The sequence below is a fragment of the Camelina sativa genome, chromosome 3 (genome assembly GCF_030686135.1).
Source record: "Camelina sativa cultivar CO46 ecotype springtype chromosome 3, ASM3068613v1".
Classification (NCBI taxonomy): Eukaryota; Viridiplantae; Streptophyta; class Magnoliopsida; order Brassicales; family Brassicaceae; genus Camelina; species Camelina sativa.
Genome location: NC_141882.1, coordinates 26,781,680 through 26,804,961, shown reverse-complemented (window position 1 = coordinate 26,804,961; position 23,282 = coordinate 26,781,680). Strand labels below are relative to the sequence as shown.

At 33.4% G+C, this 23,282-nt stretch overlaps 4 protein-coding genes across 14 annotated transcripts; 1 reads left to right on the top strand and 3 right to left on the bottom strand.

Annotated features, from left to right (window-relative positions):
* Positions 1-109: 109 nt before the first annotated feature.
* Positions 110-3,513, bottom strand: LOC104777871 (CDPK-related kinase 8). Of its 2 annotated transcripts, none has more exons than XR_015594478.1 (11): positions 2,559-3,406; positions 2,321-2,451; positions 2,171-2,212; positions 1,975-2,083; positions 1,807-1,885; positions 1,409-1,705; positions 1,193-1,328; positions 1,001-1,108; positions 839-901; positions 580-747; positions 110-491 (listed from the first exon to the last, which is right to left on the bottom strand). XR_015594478.1 is itself a non-coding variant. In XM_010502200.3 (11 exons), exons 1-11 carry the CDS (start codon positions 3,126-3,128, stop codon positions 321-323), a joined length of 1,854 nt encoding a protein of 617 aa, XP_010500502.2. In that variant the 5' UTR covers positions 3,129-3,513; the 3' UTR covers positions 110-320. The 2 variants fall into 2 exon arrangements, 1 of the variants encoding a protein (XP_010500502.2); XM_010502200.3 differs by having other exon boundaries at positions 1,193-1,308; positions 2,559-3,513.
* A 1,684-nt stretch (positions 3,514-5,197) lies between these two features.
* LOC104777870 (peroxidase 10-like) lies at positions 5,198-7,404 on the bottom strand. Its single transcript, XM_010502199.3, has 4 exons — positions 6,964-7,404; positions 6,380-6,571; positions 6,098-6,263; positions 5,198-5,853 (listed from the first exon to the last, which is right to left on the bottom strand). Exons 1-4 carry the CDS (start codon positions 7,243-7,245, stop codon positions 5,438-5,440), a joined length of 1,056 nt encoding a protein of 351 aa, XP_010500501.1. The 5' UTR covers positions 7,246-7,404; the 3' UTR covers positions 5,198-5,437.
* Positions 7,405-11,002: 3,598 nt separating this feature from the next.
* Positions 11,003-12,853, top strand: LOC104777869 (uncharacterized). 9 transcript variants are annotated; one of them, XR_015594475.1, is made up of 5 exons: positions 11,003-11,180; positions 11,318-11,506; positions 12,144-12,354; positions 12,445-12,519; positions 12,606-12,853. XR_015594475.1 is itself a non-coding variant. In XM_087506854.1 (5 exons), exons 1-5 carry the CDS (start codon positions 11,178-11,180, stop codon positions 12,651-12,653), a joined length of 348 nt encoding a protein of 115 aa, XP_087362980.1. In that variant the 5' UTR covers positions 11,039-11,177; the 3' UTR covers positions 12,654-12,853. The 9 variants fall into 9 exon arrangements, 3 of the variants coding, with proteins under 3 accessions (XP_087362980.1, XP_087362978.1, XP_087362979.1); XR_015594476.1 differs by having other exon boundaries at positions 11,039-11,180; positions 12,177-12,354; XM_087506854.1 differs by having other exon boundaries at positions 11,039-11,180; positions 12,171-12,203.
* A 1,852-nt stretch (positions 12,854-14,705) lies between these two features.
* LOC104777868 (transcription factor HHO6) lies at positions 14,706-16,912 on the bottom strand. 2 transcript variants are annotated; one of them, XM_010502197.3, is made up of 5 exons: positions 16,271-16,912; positions 15,950-16,167; positions 15,567-15,834; positions 15,394-15,470; positions 14,706-15,311 (listed from the first exon to the last, which is right to left on the bottom strand). In XM_010502197.3, exons 1-5 carry the CDS (start codon positions 16,443-16,445, stop codon positions 15,036-15,038), a joined length of 1,014 nt encoding a protein of 337 aa, XP_010500499.2. In that variant the 5' UTR covers positions 16,446-16,912; the 3' UTR covers positions 14,706-15,035. The 2 variants fall into 2 exon arrangements, with proteins under 2 accessions (XP_010500499.2, XP_087362982.1); XM_087506856.1 differs by having other exon boundaries at positions 14,706-15,271; positions 16,271-16,833.
* Positions 16,913-23,282: the final 6,370 nt, after the last annotated feature.

Genomic DNA, 23,282 nt, shown 5'->3' with positions numbered 1-23,282 from the left:
GATTCAGATCTCAACACTTAAAACCACAGTCGCTAACCGGGAAAAACCAAACTCTCGAAGAACCTTTGAAGCTATAATTAAATCTTATTTACTTCAGGAACAGAAGAGAAAACTAAAAATCTTACTCTTGACTTCACATAGAAAATGAAAGTCACTATGGTTGGTCACTATATATTATTACAACAACAATGGTCGACTTGTTCTTGTAAGGAACTCTGCGTTCCTTTGACAATCCTGACAAAACTATTACATTTCCAATTCCAATCCAAGAATCAAGAGTAAAGTTTTTGACATCTTCTTTTCTTTTGTTTTTATCGATTTCACTTTGTCACGGTTGTTTCATTATCTTCACCGTGTTGTTTCACCGTGGATCGAACAGAGACTCCATGTAATAGTTTGACAAACCCAAAGAAGCTCAGTTTCCCATCATTGTGTCTGATCCAATCGTTTAGAACCGAATGTACGGTTATAGCTGGTCCAACACCAAGTTCCTGCAAAATCAGAACATGTGTCAGCTGTTAGAGGATGTTTCTTTTGTTTTTAGACATTGTTTATCATACTCAAACTTAAAGGACTTACAGAGGCAAGTTCTTCAATGACAATAGCTCGGTTTCCATTCTTGTCGAAAAGCTCGTAAGCATGTCGAATGCTCTGTTCCCAACAATCAAGCGACTCGTGCTGATGAACGTTTATAGCAGCTGCACAAAACTCTTCAAAATCCATTCCTCTGTATTGAAGTCCATTTAGCTGTAAAAGCCAGTCATTGATAGGGCATTAACACCAAACTGTTACAAAGCATTTATCAAAAATCCAATAAAAACACAGATATGTATATTACCAAAGCAAGAAACTCTGGGATCCGAGATTCCTTCATTGCTTCTGTAGCATTGCTTGCAAGTGCCTGCCCAAACAGAAAAAAAATTGCAATAGGGATTTCATTACTACAGTGTTACTGTATGTCTTAAAGAGGAACATTAAGAGAAGTTTTAGTGTCACAAACCAGTCTAATGCTATCCATTGTGATCAGGCCATCTTTGTTTGGTGCAAGGAGCGAAAATTGAGTTTTCAGGTACAGCATTTCATCTTTGACTAACGTCTTAGACAACGCCTGTAAAAAGAAAGCACATAATAGTCTGAGAAAACAGTCTTCACTGATCTTATCGACATTTATAAAAAAGTTTCTAAAACATACCCTCAAAGCAGCTTTGCGCAATGGAGAAGATCGCAAGTACGCCTTCATCTGTCTAAAGATCAAGATATCGAAAGGGATGTTCATGTCCGTATTATAACCTCGGATCCAAGGATGCACTGAAAAAGGTAATAAGGAACTGGATTTGGTGATTTATGATTACCAAAAGACAGAAGACATATAAATCTATAAAGAGCTGTGAAATTCAAAATAACTGACTCAAGGCTTGGGAGGCTGACATTCTTCTCCGGGGATCCTTAAACAATAACCGCTTAACAAAGTCTTTAGCCTCAAAAGACAAGAAGGGCCAAGGAGGTTCATCAAAACTCGGGTCAGCTTTAAGAACTGCTCTGAATATTCCGGATTCGGTTCTTGCCCAAAACGGACGGCTACCACATAGTAGAATGTATGCTATGACTCCAATGCTCCATACATCCGCTTCTGTAGTATATGATCTGTGTAGAACTTCAGGAGCTACGTAGTATGCACTTCCCACTATATCGTTTAGTCTTTCATCTTTAAAAAATAAAGGGCACAAAACACCATTTTTTAGCTTACTAACCAGAAGAAAAAAGAATCAAAGAAACACTGAAATAAGAAAATGTGTGATGATGAACCTGGTCTGACAAAGTCTGATAAGCCAAAGTCTATGGCTTTAAGCTGAGAATTCTCTTCCTTGGAAGTGTACAAGAAGTTCTGATGATGAAACAGTAGTCAAAAAAACATTCCACACGTAAAGTAAAGGAGATACTCTTGTTTCCAGTTTAAAGAAAACTTGACCTCACCTCTGGTTTAAGATCTCGATGAACAACTCCTTGGAGATGACAGAAAGCTACCACATTTAGGATTTGTGTAATCACTGGTTTTGCATCATTCTCTGAGTATTTCCCTCCCCTATAACAAAACAAAGAAAGATGAAACTCTTTATAAAAGCAGCACAATCTTGACCATACGTATCAAATATGTTTAAGTAGCACACACCTTGCCAGTATTCTGTCAAGAAGTTCACCACCTTCACATAGCCTGCAAATTCAAAACTACACTTAAATCCCATAATGCAGCAATAGGTGCGTTTTACCAAATTCATTTCAAACAAGGAATTGAAATGTTACTATAACATAATTATCTTACTCCATTGCAATGTAGACGTTTGCATTGTCCTCAAATGCATCATGGAATTGAACCAGATTCTTATGTCCAGATAGAGCCTGTAGAATTTTCACTTCTCTTCTCACATCTTCTATAGCGATTGCAGTTGTCATCTGCCAAAACAAACGAATCAACACATTCTATTCTATCAACCGAAACTACAATGGACTAAGCTAATTAAGGATTTCAAAACTGAGTAAAATATGTTAACTCCTTTGACCTTAGATTTTGGGATGATCTTAACAGCAACCACTTGACCTTTGAGCTCTCCTTTCTTGAACTTAGCAGAGCAAGTGTACCCAAAATGCCCTCGTCCAATCTCTTCCCCTAATTCTACTCTACTGTGAAAATCCTTAGAGAACCCAAACCTTTTGTCAAGCCCTAACTCCTCTTCCTCATCCTGCGTCGGATTCTTCGCCGCCTGCTGCGAAGCCGATAAAGCAGGCTCCTTTTTCCCTCTCCTCCGCCGTATCGCCGCCCTTATATGTTTCGCGGGAGACGGAGGATGAAACGCGCGGCGCAGCTGACGGAGCGGGGTGCTGGTCAAGCTCTTGCTCTCTCCTCTCTCGCCACCGTCGCCGACGTCACGGCTCTTATTCCGGCGGTGGCGAGCAGGGCTGGGCGTGTAAAAGGGGAAGAAAGGAGAGGCCTTAGCGGCTGGAGCGGTGGGGAGTGGCGATTTGCCGGGATGGGTAGGGGCAAAATCGTCAATTTGGGGATACTCGTTACCGGGAGCGAAAGGGTTCGGTCTACCGGAGGAGGTGGAGGGTTTGGAAGTACATCCACCCATAATCTCCGGCGAAAGGTTTTTTAAAAAAGGAGCTTGCTTTATGATAAAATTCACAGTAATGCCATCAAAGGTATGATTTTTAGAGAAGAGAGAGAGAAGCAGAGGAAGTGTAACTGTTAGAATTGAAATTTCAATTTTGAATCTGAAGTTTTGAAGAAGGAGAAGGAGTAGGAAGAAGAAGAAGAAGAAGAAGAAGTAGATGTGTGCATTGGTTAGTAAATTTAGTTGCTTTCGGCCACGTATTAATTGACCTTTAATTTATTGCCCATTTTTATTATAAAAAAAAAAAAAAAAACTCCCATCGGTTATGTTTTATTTTTAAAATGAGGTCATTTTTTTCAACGGTGGTGACATCATAAATTTTTTTGGTACGAGTTTTTGTGTTAATTGAATTCAATGAAGCTAACAGAACCTTTAAATAAGAGAAAGAAATACATATGTAGCTGCTGTCAAAAAGAAAGGTATGTATTAGCTGACGGTTGGTGGGTACAATTAAAGGATAATTTAGGATCATACTAGTACTATTTTAATTAACCTTTTGTACAAATAACATTATTTCGAAACGAAAGTGTGTCAAAGTATGAATATTGCAAAGAAAAGTTTTAATTTTCTACAAAAGAGAAAAGATTGATTTTGATTTCAACCATGCATTTGATCGATCACTTGTAGTTGTAGCTAAGTTTATCACGAAAGTCACGTGAAAGCTGTTTTATGGAATGTCTTGCAAGAACTAGATAAGTCAATTTCATGGTAACACCCAATGAGATCGACAAACTTGGCTTCACGTATGGAGATAGAGAAGAAGGCTGGTTTTGAAAATTTTCCGAGGCATATCGTTTGAAATCACACCGACGACGAACATTGGCCAACATTATAATGTGAGATCAGAGTATCAAGACTCTCGTCTCCGTTATAGCATTCAAAGTTGCCTACCCAGTGAACTATACGAATTCTCCAACCGTTATCACTATATGTAGGCATTCGTGCTAAGGGCGCTAAATGGACAGTGGGGTTACATATGTACTGCTAACGCCTTTAACGTTTAAATATGTAGTAAAAAGTTGGAGAAAAAAATATACTACAAATAAATTGTAAATTAAACAATAATTGACAAACAAATTTGTAGAACCGCCTAAAATCGTCTATTACCTAAGAGAAAGCTTAAGACTGTTTATTATTATTTAAATCCGTTTAGTAACAAAACGACTCATTTCAGTGCTTAAAAGGTCATCTCCACAGTTTATACGTCGTCTGGCCGCCTAGCACCGAGACAGCATTTTAGCATGGCCTAGCCACTTTTTATAACACATGTTCTTTAAATTAAAATAAAACTTCTAAAATTTAATTTAAAAAGTAATCTCATTTTTGAACAAATAATTGTTTAGCTTATGAGTATAAATTATGTTATATGTATATCTTGGCTGTGTATGTTTTACTTCTAATATAACATTATGATGTATGTAACCTAACTACTCTTTTGTATTTAGACGACATGTAAAATGTCTAATACATTTATAAATTAGCTTATTCGTATTCTTCCACTAACTCTCGTCCTGATAATCTCATGAAGTCGTTGAAGATAATTATAATTCTATGTCTTCCAATCAGTAATCAACAAAAGCAATACCTAAAAAGTTAGTTGCTTCCATTTGGAATTTATGGAAGTGCATATCATCATTCAATGCTTAATTGCTTGTTTTTCTTATATATCATCAAACGTATTTGTCTCTGATAAAGTATATGCTTAATTTAATTCTGAATGTAAAGTGATTTTGAAATTCGGTCTGCTTGTATTTTGGGCTTGATGGATATGTATTTTCAACAATTCTTTGTCAACTATGTAATTGCATCATTAATTAAGTCCTTTTCTTCAATTGTATTAAAGAATTTACAAGACTTGAAGTATATCTTAACTCTTCTCATTGTCACGCTAAGGTGTTTAGTTGTTACGATAGATAGTATATGTATAATTTTGATCATTAGACAAAACCAAATCGAGAACTAAAACTAAATATTGTTGATTAAAGTACGGGAGATGGATATTCGGGATGTAATATGCACTCGTAAAATGCAAAGACACATATTCCATTACACACAAACAAACACACATACAACTCCATATATTTTTGTCTCTGTGATCCATATGTAGATTACATAAGGTTGATTTTACACCATATATAATATAAACATATTTTATTCATGGACTTTTGGTATATATGATTCATATTTAAAAGCTAGATTATTTCTAGATATGCATGTTATAGAGAGATGATTGAGTGTTTTACGTTCACACAGTCTATGTATGTAACTTAACCTGGAAATCCACATTTTGCTCTAATTACTCCATCACTTCCGGTCATAACGCCGACATTCCCCATTTTAACCATTGAAACTGCAAAATCCCTCGAGAACAAGTACGGATTCTCGCTGTACGATTTCACCAAGGCGGCGGCTGTAGGATCCGACATTAGGGTTTGGTCGGAATCCAACAATCCTATGTTATTCATTAAGTTCACGTAATAAGCATTGTCGAACTTGACTGAGCTAGCTGGATCAAGAGCAGCGAGCTTAGAGTCCGATGAGTCCACATTAGGACATGTGTCTTTTAGCTTAGAGAGAAGAGACGAAGAAGCAGCTAGGTTTGGGTCAGGCTGTCCAGAGCCCTTGAAGTTGAAGAGCCTGTGCTTGATTACGAAACATTGAGCAAATCCTATAGTATGTGCACCTACATCCACGAATCATTAAATTAAGTCATACTAGTATAAGTTCAAAATTATCATGAATATATATATGCCTATGATGTACTTTACTCTATTTGGTTTATAACAATCGATTTGCTGCCATTTAAATTTTGTTTTAAAGTAAGTAATCTTTTTAATTAAATAATACAAAAAGTCAACCGATTTCGATTTTGATTTTTTAAATCTCTATAATGTTTTGCGTTGAATCGAAAGTTGAATTAACCAAACCTGAGAGGACAACAACATCCTTGAGGTCGAGCCCAAGGGTCACAAACTTAGCCGTTATATTCTCCAACGGCTCAAACGGAGATGGCAGATTTGTATTTGCCGCTTGCTCACTCGCCGTTAACGAGTCCCTTCGCCCCAAAGGCACCGGCCAAAACGGCCCTCCGGTCTGCATGGCATAGAGAAGTTATCAGTAATTAACGTATTAGTTACAATGCTTTTATTTCATTATATTATATTGTCACATTTCAGATTAACAATTAGGGGTTTCAAGATCACACGTACGAGGACGACGGCTTCTCTAGCTGCAAGGGCAACTATGTCCGCGCACGAAACAGTTAAGGGACAAGAACTTTCGATGTCAGATTTAATGTCTTCAATGACTTCGAAGCCACGGACTGAGTTTCGGTTTGGCCGAGCGTTCTTCTCTCCTTTGAAAGCCTCGGAGTCATTCAGAAGTATAGATCCATCACATCCCTACAACGTACAATTTAATTAGACATCCTTCTTGGTAGTATTGATTTTCTTTTCCTCAATTATGTTTGATACACATATATAGAGTCTTTAGTCTATATATAGTATTATAGTGGCTTCTACTCTAATATGTGTCTTGTATGTACTAAAACAGATAAATCTTTTTTCTTGATGAGTGTCTTTTAAACGGCTTGAGTAGTATAGTTTTCACTAAAATAGCGTGATTAGTTTTTTTATAATATATACACGACTTAAATGTTGATATACATATAGAGTATGTGTGACGAGTGATAGATAATCCACTATATATATGCATGCGTAAGTTAACATAAAAAAGAAAATAAATATCACGTAATTTACCTAATTACATTAACAATTAAACAAAAGAAACTTACATTGACAAAACAGTCATGGAAATGGAGTCGGAGAAGAGACGCAGCGATTCTAGAATCATCTTTAAAAGCTCTCCAAACTCCGGACTTAACAATCATCTGAAGACGAGGACAAGACCGATCATAGAATCGATAGTCGAGATTGCTAGTTAGTCCGTATCCATGACCATTATTATAACCATGGTAATTATTTCCCGATGGAAACGAAGAGACCAAGTCTTTGGAGAAAAGAGTTAAGAATGCAAGGTAAGATATAAACCAACACGAAATGTTTTTGCAGTCCATAATGATGAAAGAAAAAGATGGATTGATATCGTAGATTGATATCGTAGATTGATTGTGTATTGCTATGATGATTTTAGCTTCTATTTATACACCAAACCGAGGTGTATTTAAATTGATTTTATTAGCCTTAACAAGGGTGCGCCTAGGAGATGCATGCATAACTAAGAAAGTGGGAGTGCCACTATAAATAAGATGATCTAGTGGGTTAAATTTTGAGATTTTGTAATATTAGGTTTCTGTCTTTTAGTTTCAGTCACTTGACAAAGTAAATGTTTTGTTTTTAGCCGTTTTAACATGTGACTAATTTTTCTCTAATTAAGATTTCATATATATCATACAAAAACTTTTGAAGCTTTCTTTGATAACGTCATACATACTTTCAATAAAAAAATATAAAAATTTCGCAAATTGTGCTTAAGTTTTGAATAGTGGAAGGATTAGTGCATGAAATAATATAAAATAATCATATAATGCCCCCACTTTCGTTTCTTATTGATAACGTTGTGAGCATTGGCGTGTTCAACGCAGCCAATGCAATCAAATATATATTTCTCTCCGTTGTATGAATGTTGTATTTTCTATAAGTTAAGATATCAAATTAAAATCATAATGTATTTGACAGAGAGAAAATTGAGTATTTCTTTTGCAGGTTTGATATATTTGAAAAAGAAAAACAAAACAAACAACACTCTATGTATATAGCAATTTTTTTCAGTTTACGTTGACCAAAAGAAAAAAGCTGTTTTCCATATATAAAAACCACGGGATATATGTCAACGTACGTATATTTGCATCACCAAATGATTTTAATTTTAAAAAGAAAAAACTTGTTAACACTCTTTGAATCACCATTTAATTCATAGTTTTCCATCTAAACCACGAAATATAGTCAACGTAAAACATTTCTAAACTCAATCCTCCCTCTAACCTATTTTGGATTTTACGAAAAAGTGGTTCATGTTTGTATTTACTTAACTTGTAGGAAGGGAAACTGTAATCAACGAGATCGATAAAGCCGGCCCATGTTTGAAGAGGATGATAAGGACACTCGAAAACTGCATGGTAATCTTTTTTTTGGCTGTCATGCACACATTTCTGACAAATGTTATCACAATGTATCCCTCGTTGTATAACTCTTGATTAAGTGTTAGATAACAAGATCGGAATCTGTCATATAGAGTGTTTACTTTGAATGAACTTAAGCTAGCTTTTAGTATTTAAGAAACAAGTAGAGGAGAGATATCATTAATTTACTCACTAGCTATTTGTCCCATCCAGGTCTGGCTCCGACCTAAAGCCAACTAGCTTGTGTGTTTTGAGTAACAATCTTTCAAATATTTAAGGGTCATATTTGGATTTAATTTGGAGATAAGTAATTTGGTATAATTGTAGACCTCTCTGTTGGTCTGAATTTTCCAAAGTTAAAATTTTGTTGATGCAAATTCTATTTAAATATAATTCTTTTATGGGACATGTTTCTCTAATTTGTTTTAGGCTGGAAGAGTGGTAACAGATAATAAGATAAGAGCTATTTTTCCCACTCCATATCTATCGAGCTATTTTTTTAGTTGAGTACACAAAAAGCATTTCATTGGTACTGGTTTATATATCATCTGAAAAGTCTCATATGGTCACCCCTCATAGAGATGTCCAGGAACCAATTTAAATGGACGAAAACCATATTTAATTTATGCATGCACACTTAAATTTTTGTTTTTCTCGTTATTTTCTGTATTGCAGATTGACGTGAACTATATATTTCAATACAACTTTTTCCTTACTCGAAAAGCTAATTAAAAAATGTCTTTTTGGTAAATAGGAAAATAATTACGATCTAATCCTTGTTATTTTTGTACTTCTTTTTTTGTTAAAGGTTATTTATGTAGTTCGATTTGTTACATATTCATCACACTTGTTCATCACTTTTCAAAACAAGTATCTGTAAAAAATTCCATTAAATATTGTCAATTATTTGACATCAAGAGGATGGCGCAACAAATTCCACTACCCATGTTTGAAGTTTTTTTTTTTTCTTTTGTTAAAGGGCCATGTTGGAAGCTTACTCGAAAGTATACTCGACGACTTGAGAACCGAAGTCTTTGTTTCCATTGGTTGGCCAGCGCTTCCAACTTGCTATTTCACTAGCAAAGTGGATTTATAACATTTTACGAGTCACTTGTGGCAGTATATTATCCATGATTGTGTCTCTTTTACTATAAACAATATAAATATAATCATATATCTCCCTCATTCTTTAGAAAATAGTCAAATACTATTTCATTGACTGAAGTTTGTAGTTTAGTAGTGCGTTCGTGTAATATCCCGATTGAGTAAATTGTACTCATACCTTTCAAATTGGGTATTATTTATTATAACTAGGATCGGATCCGCAGTATAGCGCGGAGGAATATTTACAGATACATATGATTCTTAACGAAATGACATATGTTACATTTCAGAACTATATTACATTTAATTATAGTGTATCGTATATTTGTTTAATGAGTTTGGATAAAATGGTATATAAAAAGGTGAATATAATAAATGAATGGTGATATAATGAGTCTGATATAATAAAAAGAAATAAAATAAAAAATCAAATTATTTAAACATATAATATGTTTTTGGTATTTTTGAGATTTTTAAATGTGGCATGAAATAATTCAACACGATATAGGAGATATTTTTTTTTTGACATCTGAAATATATATTAAAGGGAAATAAAGGAGAATTACAAGAAACACCGGCAGGACTTTAACCTCCGGAAACTAAGCCGACGATACTTTACCCCCGGGAAAACAAACCGACAAGGCCTAAAGCTCTCGGAAACTAAGCCCCACACAGGGGGAACCAAACAAAGAAAAAAAGAGATCTAAAACAGGATGGTAGATTTTACACAGAGAAACCAAACTTCTTTTTACCCGAACAAACCAAAAACGCAAGAACTAGAAGGCAAAGGACACCAAAGTTAACCAAAACCTTGAAAGACTACGAATATCTTGCCTCACGTTGTTGGTTTAGAGTCTTCAGAAGAGAAACCTTGAGCGGCGAGACAGAAGAACTCAATTCAGAGACCATCGGAAACGCCATGGTTGGAAGTGTCAACTAAGTGACTTGAACCAGTAAGAAGAACCCAAACCTGGGCGGATCATGCCCTAGATCCGATCTGTTGAAGCTGTGTGAGGAAACCTAAAACAATAGGTCGCCGAAACCGAATCACCACCACACCGACTGTGAGTGGCTTAGAGCCAACGCGGTTTAGGCCATAGAAAGCTCACGCAAAGAAGAAAAATGAATCCTACAACAAAATCAAACAACCCAAATCCTAGATCTAAAAAGAGAAAGACTAGAAAAATCAAAAATCTCTCCACAAAAGAAAGAAGAACTAGAAAACTAAGCATAAAACTAAAGCCGAACTGACGCCATGGCCGCGGTGGCACATACGCGCCTGTCGGAGACGAAGACCTAGAACGGCGGCGAGTTCTTTAGAAAAGAGAAGGGAAAGAAAATATGAAGAGAGAGAAGGGGAACGGTTCCCTAGGAGAATCGACACGATATAGGAGATATATATCTGAAAGATTGCAGTCTTCATAACTATTTTTAAAAAAAAAATAATATTGCTTTCCAATATATTATATACAAATGATAATGGTATAGGTTCTAATTTGTTCACTTCTGTCTTTTTTATTCTCTTTTGTTTCATAGCTTGATTCTCCCACCTGTAAATATTTAATGGCTCATATTAATATAAAAAGATAATTTTTTTACAAGATATTTTTCCCACCCCATATCTTTCGAGCTATTTTTTTAGTTGAGTACACAAAAAAGCATTTCATTGGTGTCTTGAGTGATATGAGACCTTCTTTATCGGTAGTCTATTAGAGGGATTTATAATATTTTGAAGGAAAAAAATAATTTAGAAGAAAAGAAAAATGGTAAGGGAGGCTGTTATATAATACTCATCTTTGTTGTAAGAGACCGATACATGTCACTTTTTTGTTGGCTAAAACAAAATATCGACTGATTATTTTTCTTCTTCCTCTCAATCTCTATGTCTCTCTCTCAATCGAAGTGGAATTGGCAATGGAAGAAAATGGAATCAAAGGAGATGGAATCAGAGGACAATCGGGTCGGAGGAGATGCGACGGAGATTGAATCGGCGGAGGCTAATTGGAGGGTTTTGAATCGAGTCCGAGATTGTATCGGAGGCAAAGCTCCTTCTCCTGCTTCTATGGCTGTCCAAAAACTATGCTCTGTCTTGGTATATCTTTCTTTCTTTCTTCTTCTGTCTCTGTTTGATTTTCTCGGATTGCGGATAGGGTTTTTGCAGTTTCTGCTGGTTTTGATTGAATTACATATATTGGTAGTCATTTAGAAAGATTTGGTTAAAACTGTTTTAGATTGGTTTCATTGGATTTTGAATAAACGTGGGAATATCTTCCTAGTTTCTCTTGATTAGTCATGTGAAGCCCTTGTAATAGTTTGGGCAATCAAGCCAAGTTTCTATTGATTCGGGTCATTGCAAGAATGGAAAAGAGAGTTCGCTTTAGCTAGCTTGAGAATTATGTTGTTCGAGGTTTAAGTTAAACTAGAAGCTCTATCTGTGGTTCTAGTCACGATTGTTCTGACTTCTCAGCTTTTGTTCCAAGAATTTGAAGTAGCTGCCTACAATTTAATGATTGTTGAATTGAATTTATGAAAACACTTGCAGGTTATTAATTGTTGAATTGAATTTGTGGACTGCAACTAATCCAGAATTTGTTCTTGAAGAGTGATCTTCTCATTTATTAATCAATTCTGTGTCATTGTATGAATCTGTTTTGTGTCCTTGTTTGAATCTGTTTTGTGTCTTTTGTGTCACGAATCTGTTTTGTGTCTTTGTTTTCCTTGATGTATAGGATTCTACTCTCAAGCTATTCATCTAGTTTCAGGAAATGGTGGACAAGACGGGTTACGAAGTATGTCTCATGGTTTCAGTTTGTCCTCATTTTTGTAATCTCATCTTCTCGTGAACACATTTTTTCATGAAAAATGTCTCAACTTTTCTACAAGTTAGACTTGTTAGAGTCACCAAAAGAGGCGTATTTTGCCCAGTTATACCTTTCACAGGTTTGCAACTGGGTTCTTTAATATAGTATCATTTCTATGCAAAGTCTCATTTCTCTACTAATTAAGGTTGCTTTTGGGACGAAATTGCAGGTGGGTAATGCCTCATATAGTATCAGCTACGACCTTTGGTCTTCAGATGCAATTAATATAGCTGTTAGATGCAAGGTAAGACGTAACTATGTTTATTTGTTATCACAGCTAAATATAAATATTGTATGTATTCATTGATACATCGTGTTGATCATTTATAGGAATCTACTCTCAAGCTATTCACCGCTATGAAGAACACATGCGTATAAACGAGCTATGAAGACTTCTCACCATTGATGCAAGGTAATTAAGCGTCCGTCCGTACTGACTTTGTGAAAGCTTTGTGTTGAGTAAATGGCAAAACAGAATCAGTGAAGACTTTGAGTTTTTCTTATTGTAATATGTACAGTATTATGTTTTGTATGTTTACAAATTAATTAAATGCAATATTTTTCCTATTTTTATAAAATCTCAAATGTTTACACATTTATACTACTTTTCTATTTAAAATTTTCAAATTTTTAAAAACAATTTTTCAAAAATAAGAGAGCCAAAATTAGAACTTACTATTGGAGGAGAAAATTTTAACTAAGAGTCCATAGGTTCTTATTTACAAAACAATACACAATTTGTTCTTAAAAAATTCAAATAGTGTCTAAATACCCCAATATATGAACCTCCCAATAATCTTGCTCTGACTGTACGTCTCATCTATGATACTGGTTTATATATTATCTGAAAAGTCTCATATGGTCGCCCCTCCTAGAGATGTCCAGGAACCAATTTAAATGGACGAAAACCATATTTAATTTATGCATGCACACTTAATTTATGCATGCACACCAAAAACGATTTTTTTTTTTTTTTTAATAAGATGTTAAGTTTGATTAAAAAAAAAATAGCGCTTGTAACAACTAGTGCAACATTTAACCTAAAAGAAGAGTGAAAACAAGTTTTATACTACAAGCTTATACTACAACTAGTGCAAAAACGATTTTTCAAGGAAGCATACATATGTAACCGATGCTTTTATGCCTTTACTAGAGTTCAATTTCTTCATATTTTTACAAAAGTTTTCAATGCATCCCAGTTCGATATTTAGTTTTTTGTAACGTACGTTTAGTTTACTCTATATGTTTCTCCCAAATAAAGAACAGTTCACATTTTAAACAAACTCTAACCCAAGAATTTCAAGATTTTCCCAACTATATATATCATCGGTTCATTTAAATTATCCATGTCCTATCGGTGACAATCATTTATTCCAATACATAACGACCTCTTTGACAAATAAAAACAATACATAACGACCTCCTTAAAACATCATATATAGTCCGCATGTCTGTATATAGTCGAAACTTATCCAAAAGCTGCTTGGATCATGCCTATCTCCGAAATTGGAAGTCTGGAACCCCACTCTGTTACTCCCCCTTTCACTGTTTTAACGATGTCATAATCTGTTTTCTTGTGGATTTGAAATCCACATTCAAAATGGTTCCCAAAATTTTAAGAGAGCAAACAACAATACTTAGACTTGCGAGTCCCTGGATTTCTGTGACCACTTAACACAAATTACAACATGCTAAACTCGGAGACTTTATGTCTTACAACCTTAATTAGGATCTTAATTTGTTCATGCACTTTGATCGGTTATATATATTGCCTTGTTCATGATGAACTGATGATACTCACGAGAATGTACCGGCCAAGAATTTTCAAATGTGGAAACGTACGGTAACCAGTTTCTTGAGTTTAAAGAAAGCCATGATTCTAAATTAATTATGACATAATAAGAATTCGAAATACTCGAAAACTGAAAGATTCGAAATGAATTGGACTGGGAGATGAGGTGGAGCAGCTGGTTAACATGAAGCATATCTACTATTCTACTTTACCCAAATGCAAGAGCATCTTTATCGGGAGATTTTAGAAGGAACTCTTAGCATAACTGTGATTAAAAATAAATAAAAAAATAGTAAAAGTAAGAAGAATTCGGTTCTTATTTAGGAGGTTTATTCCCATTTGTTGAAAAGACCTTAAATTATATAGATGAAATTAACAATTACAAAGAAACTTTCAAACTTTACATATCTCTCAAGACGTTGAAAATAAATTATACAAGATATAATCACTTAAATATGTAAATAGTACGTACTACTTATCTGTCGGTCAAAGCTAAGACGTTTATAGTCCATTGAACGAACGACCGCATGATTAGGTGAGCGTTGAAAGACCATAAATTTCAAAGCATCTTAATATGAATCCGAATAAATGACCAAACACATGCTGATGTCTCTGTTCCAAATCCAGAAGACTAAACATTTAACAATAATTCATATTCTCCTTTTTTTTCTTTTCAAAAATGATGAAGCAAACGTAATTAAACTTGGATAATAATGCCTCAATTAAACACCCCAACCAAAAAAAAGCCGTACACCAAACAAGGCTAATAATAATAATCCCTGCAAATAATTTGAACTATATCCTCACTCTCTCTATATTGCTCTTTTTTTTTTCTTCTCTATATATATCTTTAACCTTTCTATAATTATTGTTCTCATTCACTACTAATAGAAATTAGTAATGAACCCCAAAAATAAAACAAAACCGGGATCTCAAGAGTTTGGTTTCTTGCAAAAACGGACATATATTTATGGTGACCTCAGTCTCTCCATCTGAAAGCTCTCAGACTTAGCATCTTCTACATCTTCCATGCTACTATCTCCACCAGTTGTAGTTGTTGTAGATGGCAGCTGCAAAGGACCTTGAGGAGAATCTGATTGCGAGTTGCTTATCTTTGATGATTCTCCTCCTTTAACTGTTTCTTCTTCCTCTTGTGATGATGAATTCCACAAGTTAAACCCTAGAACAACTGCTGATTGTTTCTCTGCATTTGAATTAGGCTTCCTGATGTGTAACCGGTATTTCTAAAGAACAGAAAGGTTTGTTACTTGTAACTAACAGTCATTGAATGAATTCAAAGATGTCAACTTTTTTTTTTTTAGTTACCTGTAAATGACTCTTCACTTCATCATTGGTTAAGCCTTCTTCTTGCATATGCTCTCTGATTTGTTTAGGAGTTGCCACTGTTATTTAACACAAAACAGAAAGAGATTAAACCACATTCTGTATTAAGTTAACCAAACTTAAGAACGCAAGAATATGATTTGTTCTCCTTTTACCTCCCGGTCCACCGAGCTGTTGCAATGCATCAACAAAACGACGATGCAACTCAGGAGTCCAGCACCTTCTTTGCTTCCGCAAAGCTTGCTGTTGAAGAAATGCTGGTTGTTGTGGTGGTGGTGGCGGTGGTTGTGGCATAGAGTTAGAAGTAAAGCCACGAGAGGAGGCAACAATGCCTTTTCTTCTGATCGAACTCGAAGTTAAACCGAGGCCTAAACCAGTTTCTACTTTTGGAACCAACAACATAGAAGATTTCTCCCCATTTCTCTGCAACAAATTAGATCAAAACGAAAACACAATGGCAAAACTCAGTCCTTTGTCTTTGATTCATCTTAAAAACATATACTTTTGTGTTCTATCTCAATTACAGGATTTTAATTACCTGAACCCCTAGCTTGTTCTTGGTCTTAGTGTCTGAGATGTGATCATCATTAGCTCTCCATTGCTGAAACTTCTTCTCCCTTATTAGTTCATCCCTCTTCAGCAATTGCATATCAATCTCTTCGCTCATAGGTTTATCAAGAGAGATGAAATCTTTCAACAATGGTTGAGCATTCATCTCTGAACATCTCTTATTCTCTTCCTTGAGATACAAAATCGCTGCAAACAAAATGAAAAACCAAATTTTAGCAAACCCAATTCTCAAAATTCGGAAGCTTTAATTAAAAACAGAGGAAACAGAGAGATCAACAAAAAAACGAACCATCGTTTAAAAGCTGCAAAGACAGAGGAAGCTCAAGTTGAGAGCTTTCGATCTTTCTCTTCTCTTCTTCAAGCTTCTTAACATGTTCGTCCTCAACCGCCACAACATTCATGATAACTCCTCTCCGAGAACCACAGATCGATCCCAAACTCAGCTCATCCCCTAAAGAACCCATTTTTAAAAAATTTCTCGATCTTAAAAACTCAAACTTTACCAGAACTCTCTCTTCATGATCTCAAAATCAACTCTCTTTGATCAAAAACAACAGAGTAAGCAAGCAAGGTAGAGAACATGGAAGGAAGGAGAGTGTGAGAAGAAAGAAACAACCTGAGATGAGATCTATGTGAAGCGATTATATAGAAAGAGAAGCATGTTGGGTGAGAATCTTTTGCTAGAGAGAGAGAGAAGATTGATTGAAGGAAGGAAGAAGAAAGCTAGAAGATTCTGTGTTATGGCCTTTGTAGGGTATCTCTCTTTTTTTGTTTTCTAGATATCACAAAACTCTTCGTTTCGTCGCGTATCTCTCAGATTCTTATTTCACCCACACTCTCGCCTTTTGTTTTGAGTTTTTTACAGCTTTGCTTACTCGCGAGTTAGACTCATTCCTTTTTTACTCATACCAAACTCGTGATTTGTTTCAATGCTTTTTAAGCTCCTCCATTTAAATAATATATATATATTTACTTTTTTACCATTCACACTCCATTTTTTGAAATTAGTGGGTTTAAAACTTGCACAAAAAAAAAAAAAAAAGTGGGTTTAAAACCTGTTTTCATCTTCAAATTATCTTGCTTCAATAGTACTTTTAAGCTCCATTTTTAAAATATATATACTTTTTACCATTTACACTCCATTTTTTTTAAAGTTAGTTATTTTAAAATCTGATATTTTTTACCATTCACACTCCATTTTAAAAAAAATTAGTTGTTTTAAAATCTGATTTTTTTTTACCATTCACACACCATTTCTAAAACTTTGAACAAAAAAAGTGAGTTTTAAAACCTTTTTCGTCTTAAATAATCTAGCTTGGATAATTATTTTGAGATACTAGTTTACGATAGGAATAGTATATATAGAATTTAATTGGTAAAATTTGATTTTAACGGCTGTGATTTTTTTTTTTCTTTCATAATTGTTGTCTCCATGGATTACAAAATAAGTTACTTCAGATTTATATATATGGATACATTAAAAAATGGATGTAGTCATTTTTTAATAAATATATATATATATATATATGTTTTTCTTTCTTTTGGTGTGTGTCCAAACCATTTTGTGTTAACGTTATTTCAAACATCACTTTCTATTGCATTTCATGTTGGACCATCACATTTTATGTGTGCAAATAAAAATCTTGGCAGTTTAAAGTTTGATGATAGATAAATACATAGGTTATTTGTTGTAATAAATATGTTCCTAAAAATCTTTTAACCTTAGAAATTATTACTATTAAAACCTTGGTTTTAAAAAGCGCACATGTGGCGTGCAATTGCGTGTGGCGCAGTGAGGCTCTAAGAAAAGGGCAACAAAACTTAGATGCGTGGCGAGATCTATGATGCGCGCGCCATGTGTGAGCCTCGTTGATGCGCGAGGCAATCATGGCGATCGCATCTTATGTTATGCGAAAACTTTTCAAAACTTGCAACATAAATTTTGTGATTTTAGGGGTTTTAGGAAGAGGACGACTAGATACAATAGGATAAACCATTTTACAAACCGAGCTAGTTAAAACATGAATCAGTTTAAGAGATTTTGTAGTCTAAACTGGCTTGAAAGTTAAACCATGTGTTATAATTTGTTTATTTAACCAAATCAATTCTTCAGTTTATTTAAATTGAACTTTTAATCTACGATAGTTTCCACAATTAAAGATGTAAAATTCCTAATTCTCTTTAATAAAACACTATATATGAATGGAGATTGAAGGCTAAAACCACATGTAAAAAATCTATTACTGGAGCGTCACAGATCTGAAAGGCGCGCGCCTTAGTGCGCCATGGCGCATGGCTTATTGATGGATCCTCAATCATAATTATTACTAGCTGAAACAAATTTTTTAACCTTGAAAATTATTACTACTAATAATGTAATTTGTTTCAGCTACTAGCTATTGGTATATTAGCATTTTGATCTGAGGTATGGGCGACCAGACTACCTAAAATTAGTTGTTCTACATAATAAGGTAAATAAATACAATCGTTTAAATGCAGTTAAATTTTCATTTATGTTTTTGAACCAATATCATGACTTATTTTCTTGTTGGTGATTACTAATAACTCAGCAACATTAGATTTGAATAGCCCACTAGTTATTACCCTCACCTCTCTTCTCTTTTTCGTAATAAAATCGTTGGTCCAACAAAATATCAATAATGGGGTTATTATTTTTGGGGAAAAAAAAGAAGAGGTGTGTATTGTTGTCGGTTAAAAGCATAATTTCAAAGTCAAAGATACTAAAACCATGGGATTAGCGGCACAAAGAAATGTTTTTTTTTTTCTTTTTTTTCTTTTCTACTTTCTCATTTCGAGCTTTTGTGAAGTTGAAGTTTTTGTGCCAAAGAATAACTTTTGCAAATGCTTCTTTTATCCAACCTATTCACAATACGTGTCCATCCATATAAAATGAGTGTAAGATTATAAGGTAATCATTTTATCAATAGCAAGTAATTTCTTGGTAACTAAGGTAATTAATATGAAAGCATCTTATATTGTCAAATCTTGTGTGAATTTTACTATTCTAATTCGATAGTGATGCTTTTTTTCTTCTTCTGGCCATTAGAATAATGAACATAAATTAGGTATATTTTGACTCACCTTGTCATCATGTCATGTGCAGAGAATAAGTTTTCTCTGACAAACCAACCAACATGAGATACATTTTTTTGTTGAAAAATGTGTCCCAATATATATTCTTCGAATTTACGAACGCGGGACAAATATTTTGGAAAGGCCAATCGAATTTCTCTATCCAATTTTATATATTTTTAAGCTTGTGTTAGATTCTCGTTTTCCCTTTTCTCATAGATATAATAAGGGCAAATGACACCCACAACCACTTTCTCCTAAAGTATTGTCACAAAAACCCACTTTCCACTTATGGTATATTTTCCCAAGTTTTTTGCTTATGTGTCCGCTTTCCTTTTACATTTTTGCCCTTACTAACAACTTATCTCTCTTTCTCTCATTCTTTTCTCTTTTTTTTTGTTGTTAACACTTTAACAAAGTAAAATATATTTATTTGTTATCATAAAACAAATTTTCTATTTATTTATATAAAATATGTTATGATTATATATTTTCTACATTTTAAGATACATATTGCTATATTTTTTATGAATTTTTAGATTATACAGTATTCATCACTCGTTGAACATTTGTTCAATTATAAGTGGATAATCAATTGCAGTATTGTTAATAGATAATTACTTGTGTTTATTCATACAAAATATACATACATAAATTTGGTTAGATCTTTATCCATAGCATATTATCCATAACACAACATAGACCAAATAAGTACAAAACCCTTTAATTCTAAATTTTAAATCCTAGAACATAAACCCTTGAACCTAAAACCAAAACTATTCACTTTAAAAAAAAAACAAAGTTTAGTGGATAGAAAAACTGTAGATAGGTCTCCATGGATTTACAAAGCATATCTAGACATTAAGCTGAAGAATAACAGTTGAATGGTGGCTATGGATGTGATCATGTGGATATTTTTTTGTGGATACCAATGTAGACAGACCAAAGAATCATCATACAACATCCACACAATTAAATCCATAGACACCATGAGCTCCTTGCTTCATATTTTGTGTTGGTCCAGAAACATATACACTCATAAGTGGTTAATAAACAAAATAAAAATTAACAACATTGATTTATTTAGAACATTGAATATCAATCATGTGGATTAGTAGTTATGGATACTTATCTTATAATATCTTGCTCATTCTTTACATGAGCAGAAATTTGTCCAAGATAAATTAGCCACATAGATCAATCATGTTTAGGGTTTAGGGTTTAGGGTTTCAATTTCCAAAGTATAGTTGAAAGCTCGAAGCTGAATGCTATCCAAATTTAACAAGAAGGTTAGTAACTTTCTCTTTCTACTTTTTTTTCCTTTTCATCTCTCTCTCTAACTTTTCTCTTTCTTTTCTAATATTTTTTTTCTTTAACATTTATTTTTCATTTTCATTACTAAATTTTAAGTTTAGTAACTTTAGTTGGTGATAAACATACTAAATTTTAAGTTTAGTAACTTTAGTTGTTGACAAACAAAAAAAAGTTAACCTTATACCCTAAATATTAAATCCTAACACCACATAGACACTAAATCCATATAAGCCCAAAAACGTAAACCTTATACCCTAAATCTTAAATCCTAAACCCTAAACCATACACTTGAACCCTAAATCCTAAACCATGAATTAAAAATATAGACACATCATCCACATACCTAAACCTAAACTTTTAACCTTAACCCCTAAATCCTACACCTTGAACCTTAGACAATACAACTTGAACTCAAAACATAGACATTGAATCTATATACCATCTAAAGTCTAAACCCTAAACTATGGTGATGTTTGAACATGCAACAAACTTGTCAATAAATTTCATCTGGATTGCTTGTCCACGTGGTCAGAATTTGGGGGATAGGCTTTGAGATTAATAATGACCATGTTTATTGTGTAGTATGCTTCTAGTGACACTTCTAAGTTCTAATATACCTACTTCTAGCTGAAAAATAGTACAAAAACATGATTGATCTTGGACATGACTTCTAAACCCTAAACCCTAAACCCTAAACCCTAAACATGATTGATCTATGTGGCTAATTTATCTTGGACAAATTTCTGCTCATGTAAAGAATGAGCGAGATATTATAAGATAAGTATCCATAACTACTAATCCACATGATTGATATTCAATGTTCTAAATAAATCAATGTTGTTAATTTTTATTTTGTTTATTAACCACTTATGAGTGTATATGTTTCTGGACCAACACAAAATATGAAGCAAGGAGCTCATGGTGTCTATGGATTTAATTGTGTGGATGTTGTATGATGATTCTTTGGTCTGTCTACATTGGTATCCACAAAAAAATATCCACATGATCACATCCATAGCCACCATTCAACTGCTATTCTTCATCTTAATGTCTAGATATGCTTTGTAAATCTATGGAGACCTATCCACAATTTTTCTATCCACTAAACTTTGTTTTTTTTTTTTAAAGTGAATAGTTTTGGTTTTAGGTTCAAGGGTTTATGTTCTAGGATTTAAAATTTAGAATTAAAGGGTTTTGTACTTATTTGGTCTATGTTGTGTTAAGGATAATATGTTATGGATAAAGATCTAACCAAATTTATGTATGTATATTTTGTATGAATAAACACAAGTAACTATCTATTAACAATACTGCAATTGATTATCCACTTATAATTGAACAAATGTTCAACGACTGATGGATACTGTATAATCTAAAAATTCATAAAAAATATAGCAATATGTATCTTAAAATGTAGAAAATATATAATCATAACATATTTTATATAAATAAATAGAAAATTTGTTTTATGATAACAAATAAATATATTTTACTTTGTTAAAGTGTTAACAACAAAAAAAAGAGAAAAAGAGAGAAAAGAAGGAGAGAAAGAGAGGTAAGTTGTTAGTAAGGGCAAAAATGTAAAAGGAAAGTGGACACATAAACAAAAAACTTGAAAAAATATACCATGAGTGGAAAGTGGGTTTTTGTGACAGAACTCACACCAAAAGTGGGTTTTCGTGACATTTACCCATATAATAAAGAATCTTGGGCATAAACCAATGGTCTAAAGTCTAAACATATGCTACACTTGTATCGAATTCGATGTCATGATATATAAACCAGTCTCTCAAATATTTGAAGTATAGTATGGACCAAATTGCGTTGGATCCACATCGATTTCTCTCATCTCCACTGGTTTTGTCTGATAGTCGCGGTCAAAGAATCTATCTACTTAATTTGTATTCTCCTTTTTTATTTATTTAGGATTATACTTAATTCGCTTAGAAATTAATATTTTCATTCGTAGGCCACTTATGTTTCGTATATGGTCAAACTAAATTCTTGATGTAGATGACAAAACACTATTCTTATCAAATTAGTGATAGTATTTACTCTTATTTGAATTAATAAGTTGAATCCATCCTTGATATATTTTTTAAAAATTGCTATACGTTTTTCTGCGATAGAAAAACGTGGTATTTTAAAATCATACCTAAACATATTTCATTGTTCACAGAACATAATTGATTCTGACTATTTTGTATGATTTTGTCGTTTCATTTATTTGTTACATAACATAACGCACGGTTAACTTTTTATAACATGTTATTTTCTACATAGACATCTAACTTCAGTACACTAAACATATTTTTACAGTTTTAATCTTGTAATTTAATTCGTATCAAATCATTTTCTTTTGCCATAAAAATGTGTGATATATTATTTTAAATTTATATATTATCATTTAATACATTAAATATTAATATTATTTTAATTCAAATGTTTACTTTTACCCTTTTGATATGTTCGTCAGTAAATTAATTTCGAGATTTTTTTAATGATTTTGATGTTCCCCTATAGTTTAGACAAATACTACATAATTTTGTTAAGTGATAAATTTTAATTATATATCTTTAATAAAAAATGTTATATACTGTAGGAGCAATATTTGGGTTTACTTCTACGGATGAATTCTTTTGTTCACCCTTTTTTGTTTTAACCAATAAAAATGTTCCAGTAGTTTTCATATTGTATTACTGTAATATCGTAGTAACTACAATACGTATACATTTGGATTTTTTTGTCGAAAGAGCTATGTGAAAAAAATGGAATAATACCAAAATATAACGATTACTATTCTCTCTATAAGAATCTTTCACGTGACAACAACAACAACAAATGCCTTATTGGTATCGGCATGACTTTTTGTATGATTCCATTCCCATCATTAT

Coding starts and splice junctions, on each gene's coding strand:
- LOC104777870 (XM_010502199.3), bottom strand. CDS start 7,245: ATGGACTGCAAAAACATTTCGTGTTGGTTTATATCTTACCTTGCATTC. Junction 6,572..6,963: donor TCCATGACTGTTTTGTCAAT/GTAAGTTTCTTT, acceptor TGTACGTTGTAG/GGATGTGATGGATCTATACT. Junction 6,264..6,379: donor CTAGAGAAGCCGTCGTCCTC/GTACGTGTGATC, acceptor TATGCCATGCAG/ACCGGAGGGCCGTTTTGGCC.
- LOC104777869 (XM_087506852.1), top strand. CDS start 11,297: ATGTCTCTCTCTCAATCGAAGTGGAATTGGCAATGGAAGAAAATGGAA. Junction 11,507..12,170: donor AAAAACTATGCTCTGTCTTG/GTATATCTTTCT, acceptor CTATTCATCTAG/TTTCAGGAAATGGTGGACAA. Junction 12,520..12,605: donor ATATAGCTGTTAGATGCAAG/GTAAGACGTAAC, acceptor GATCATTTATAG/GAATCTACTCTCAAGCTATT.
- LOC104777868 (XM_010502197.3), bottom strand. CDS start 16,445: ATGGGTTCTTTAGGGGATGAGCTGAGTTTGGGATCGATCTGTGGTTCT. Junction 16,168..16,270: donor TTTGCAGCTTTTAAACGATG/GTTCGTTTTTTT, acceptor TTTTGTTTGCAG/CGATTTTGTATCTCAAGGAA. Junction 15,835..15,949: donor AGAACAAGCTAGGGGTTCAG/GTAATTAAAATC, acceptor AATTTGTTGCAG/AGAAATGGGGAGAAATCTTC.
- LOC104777871 (XM_010502200.3), bottom strand. CDS start 3,128: ATGGGTGGATGTACTTCCAAACCCTCCACCTCCTCCGGTAGACCGAAC. Junction 1,309..1,408: donor GTCAGCCTCCCAAGCCTTGA/GTCAGTTATTTT, acceptor TACCTTTTTCAG/TGCATCCTTGGATCCGAGGT. Junction 492..579: donor TCATTGAAGAACTTGCCTCT/GTAAGTCCTTTA, acceptor CTGATTTTGCAG/GAACTTGGTGTTGGACCAGC.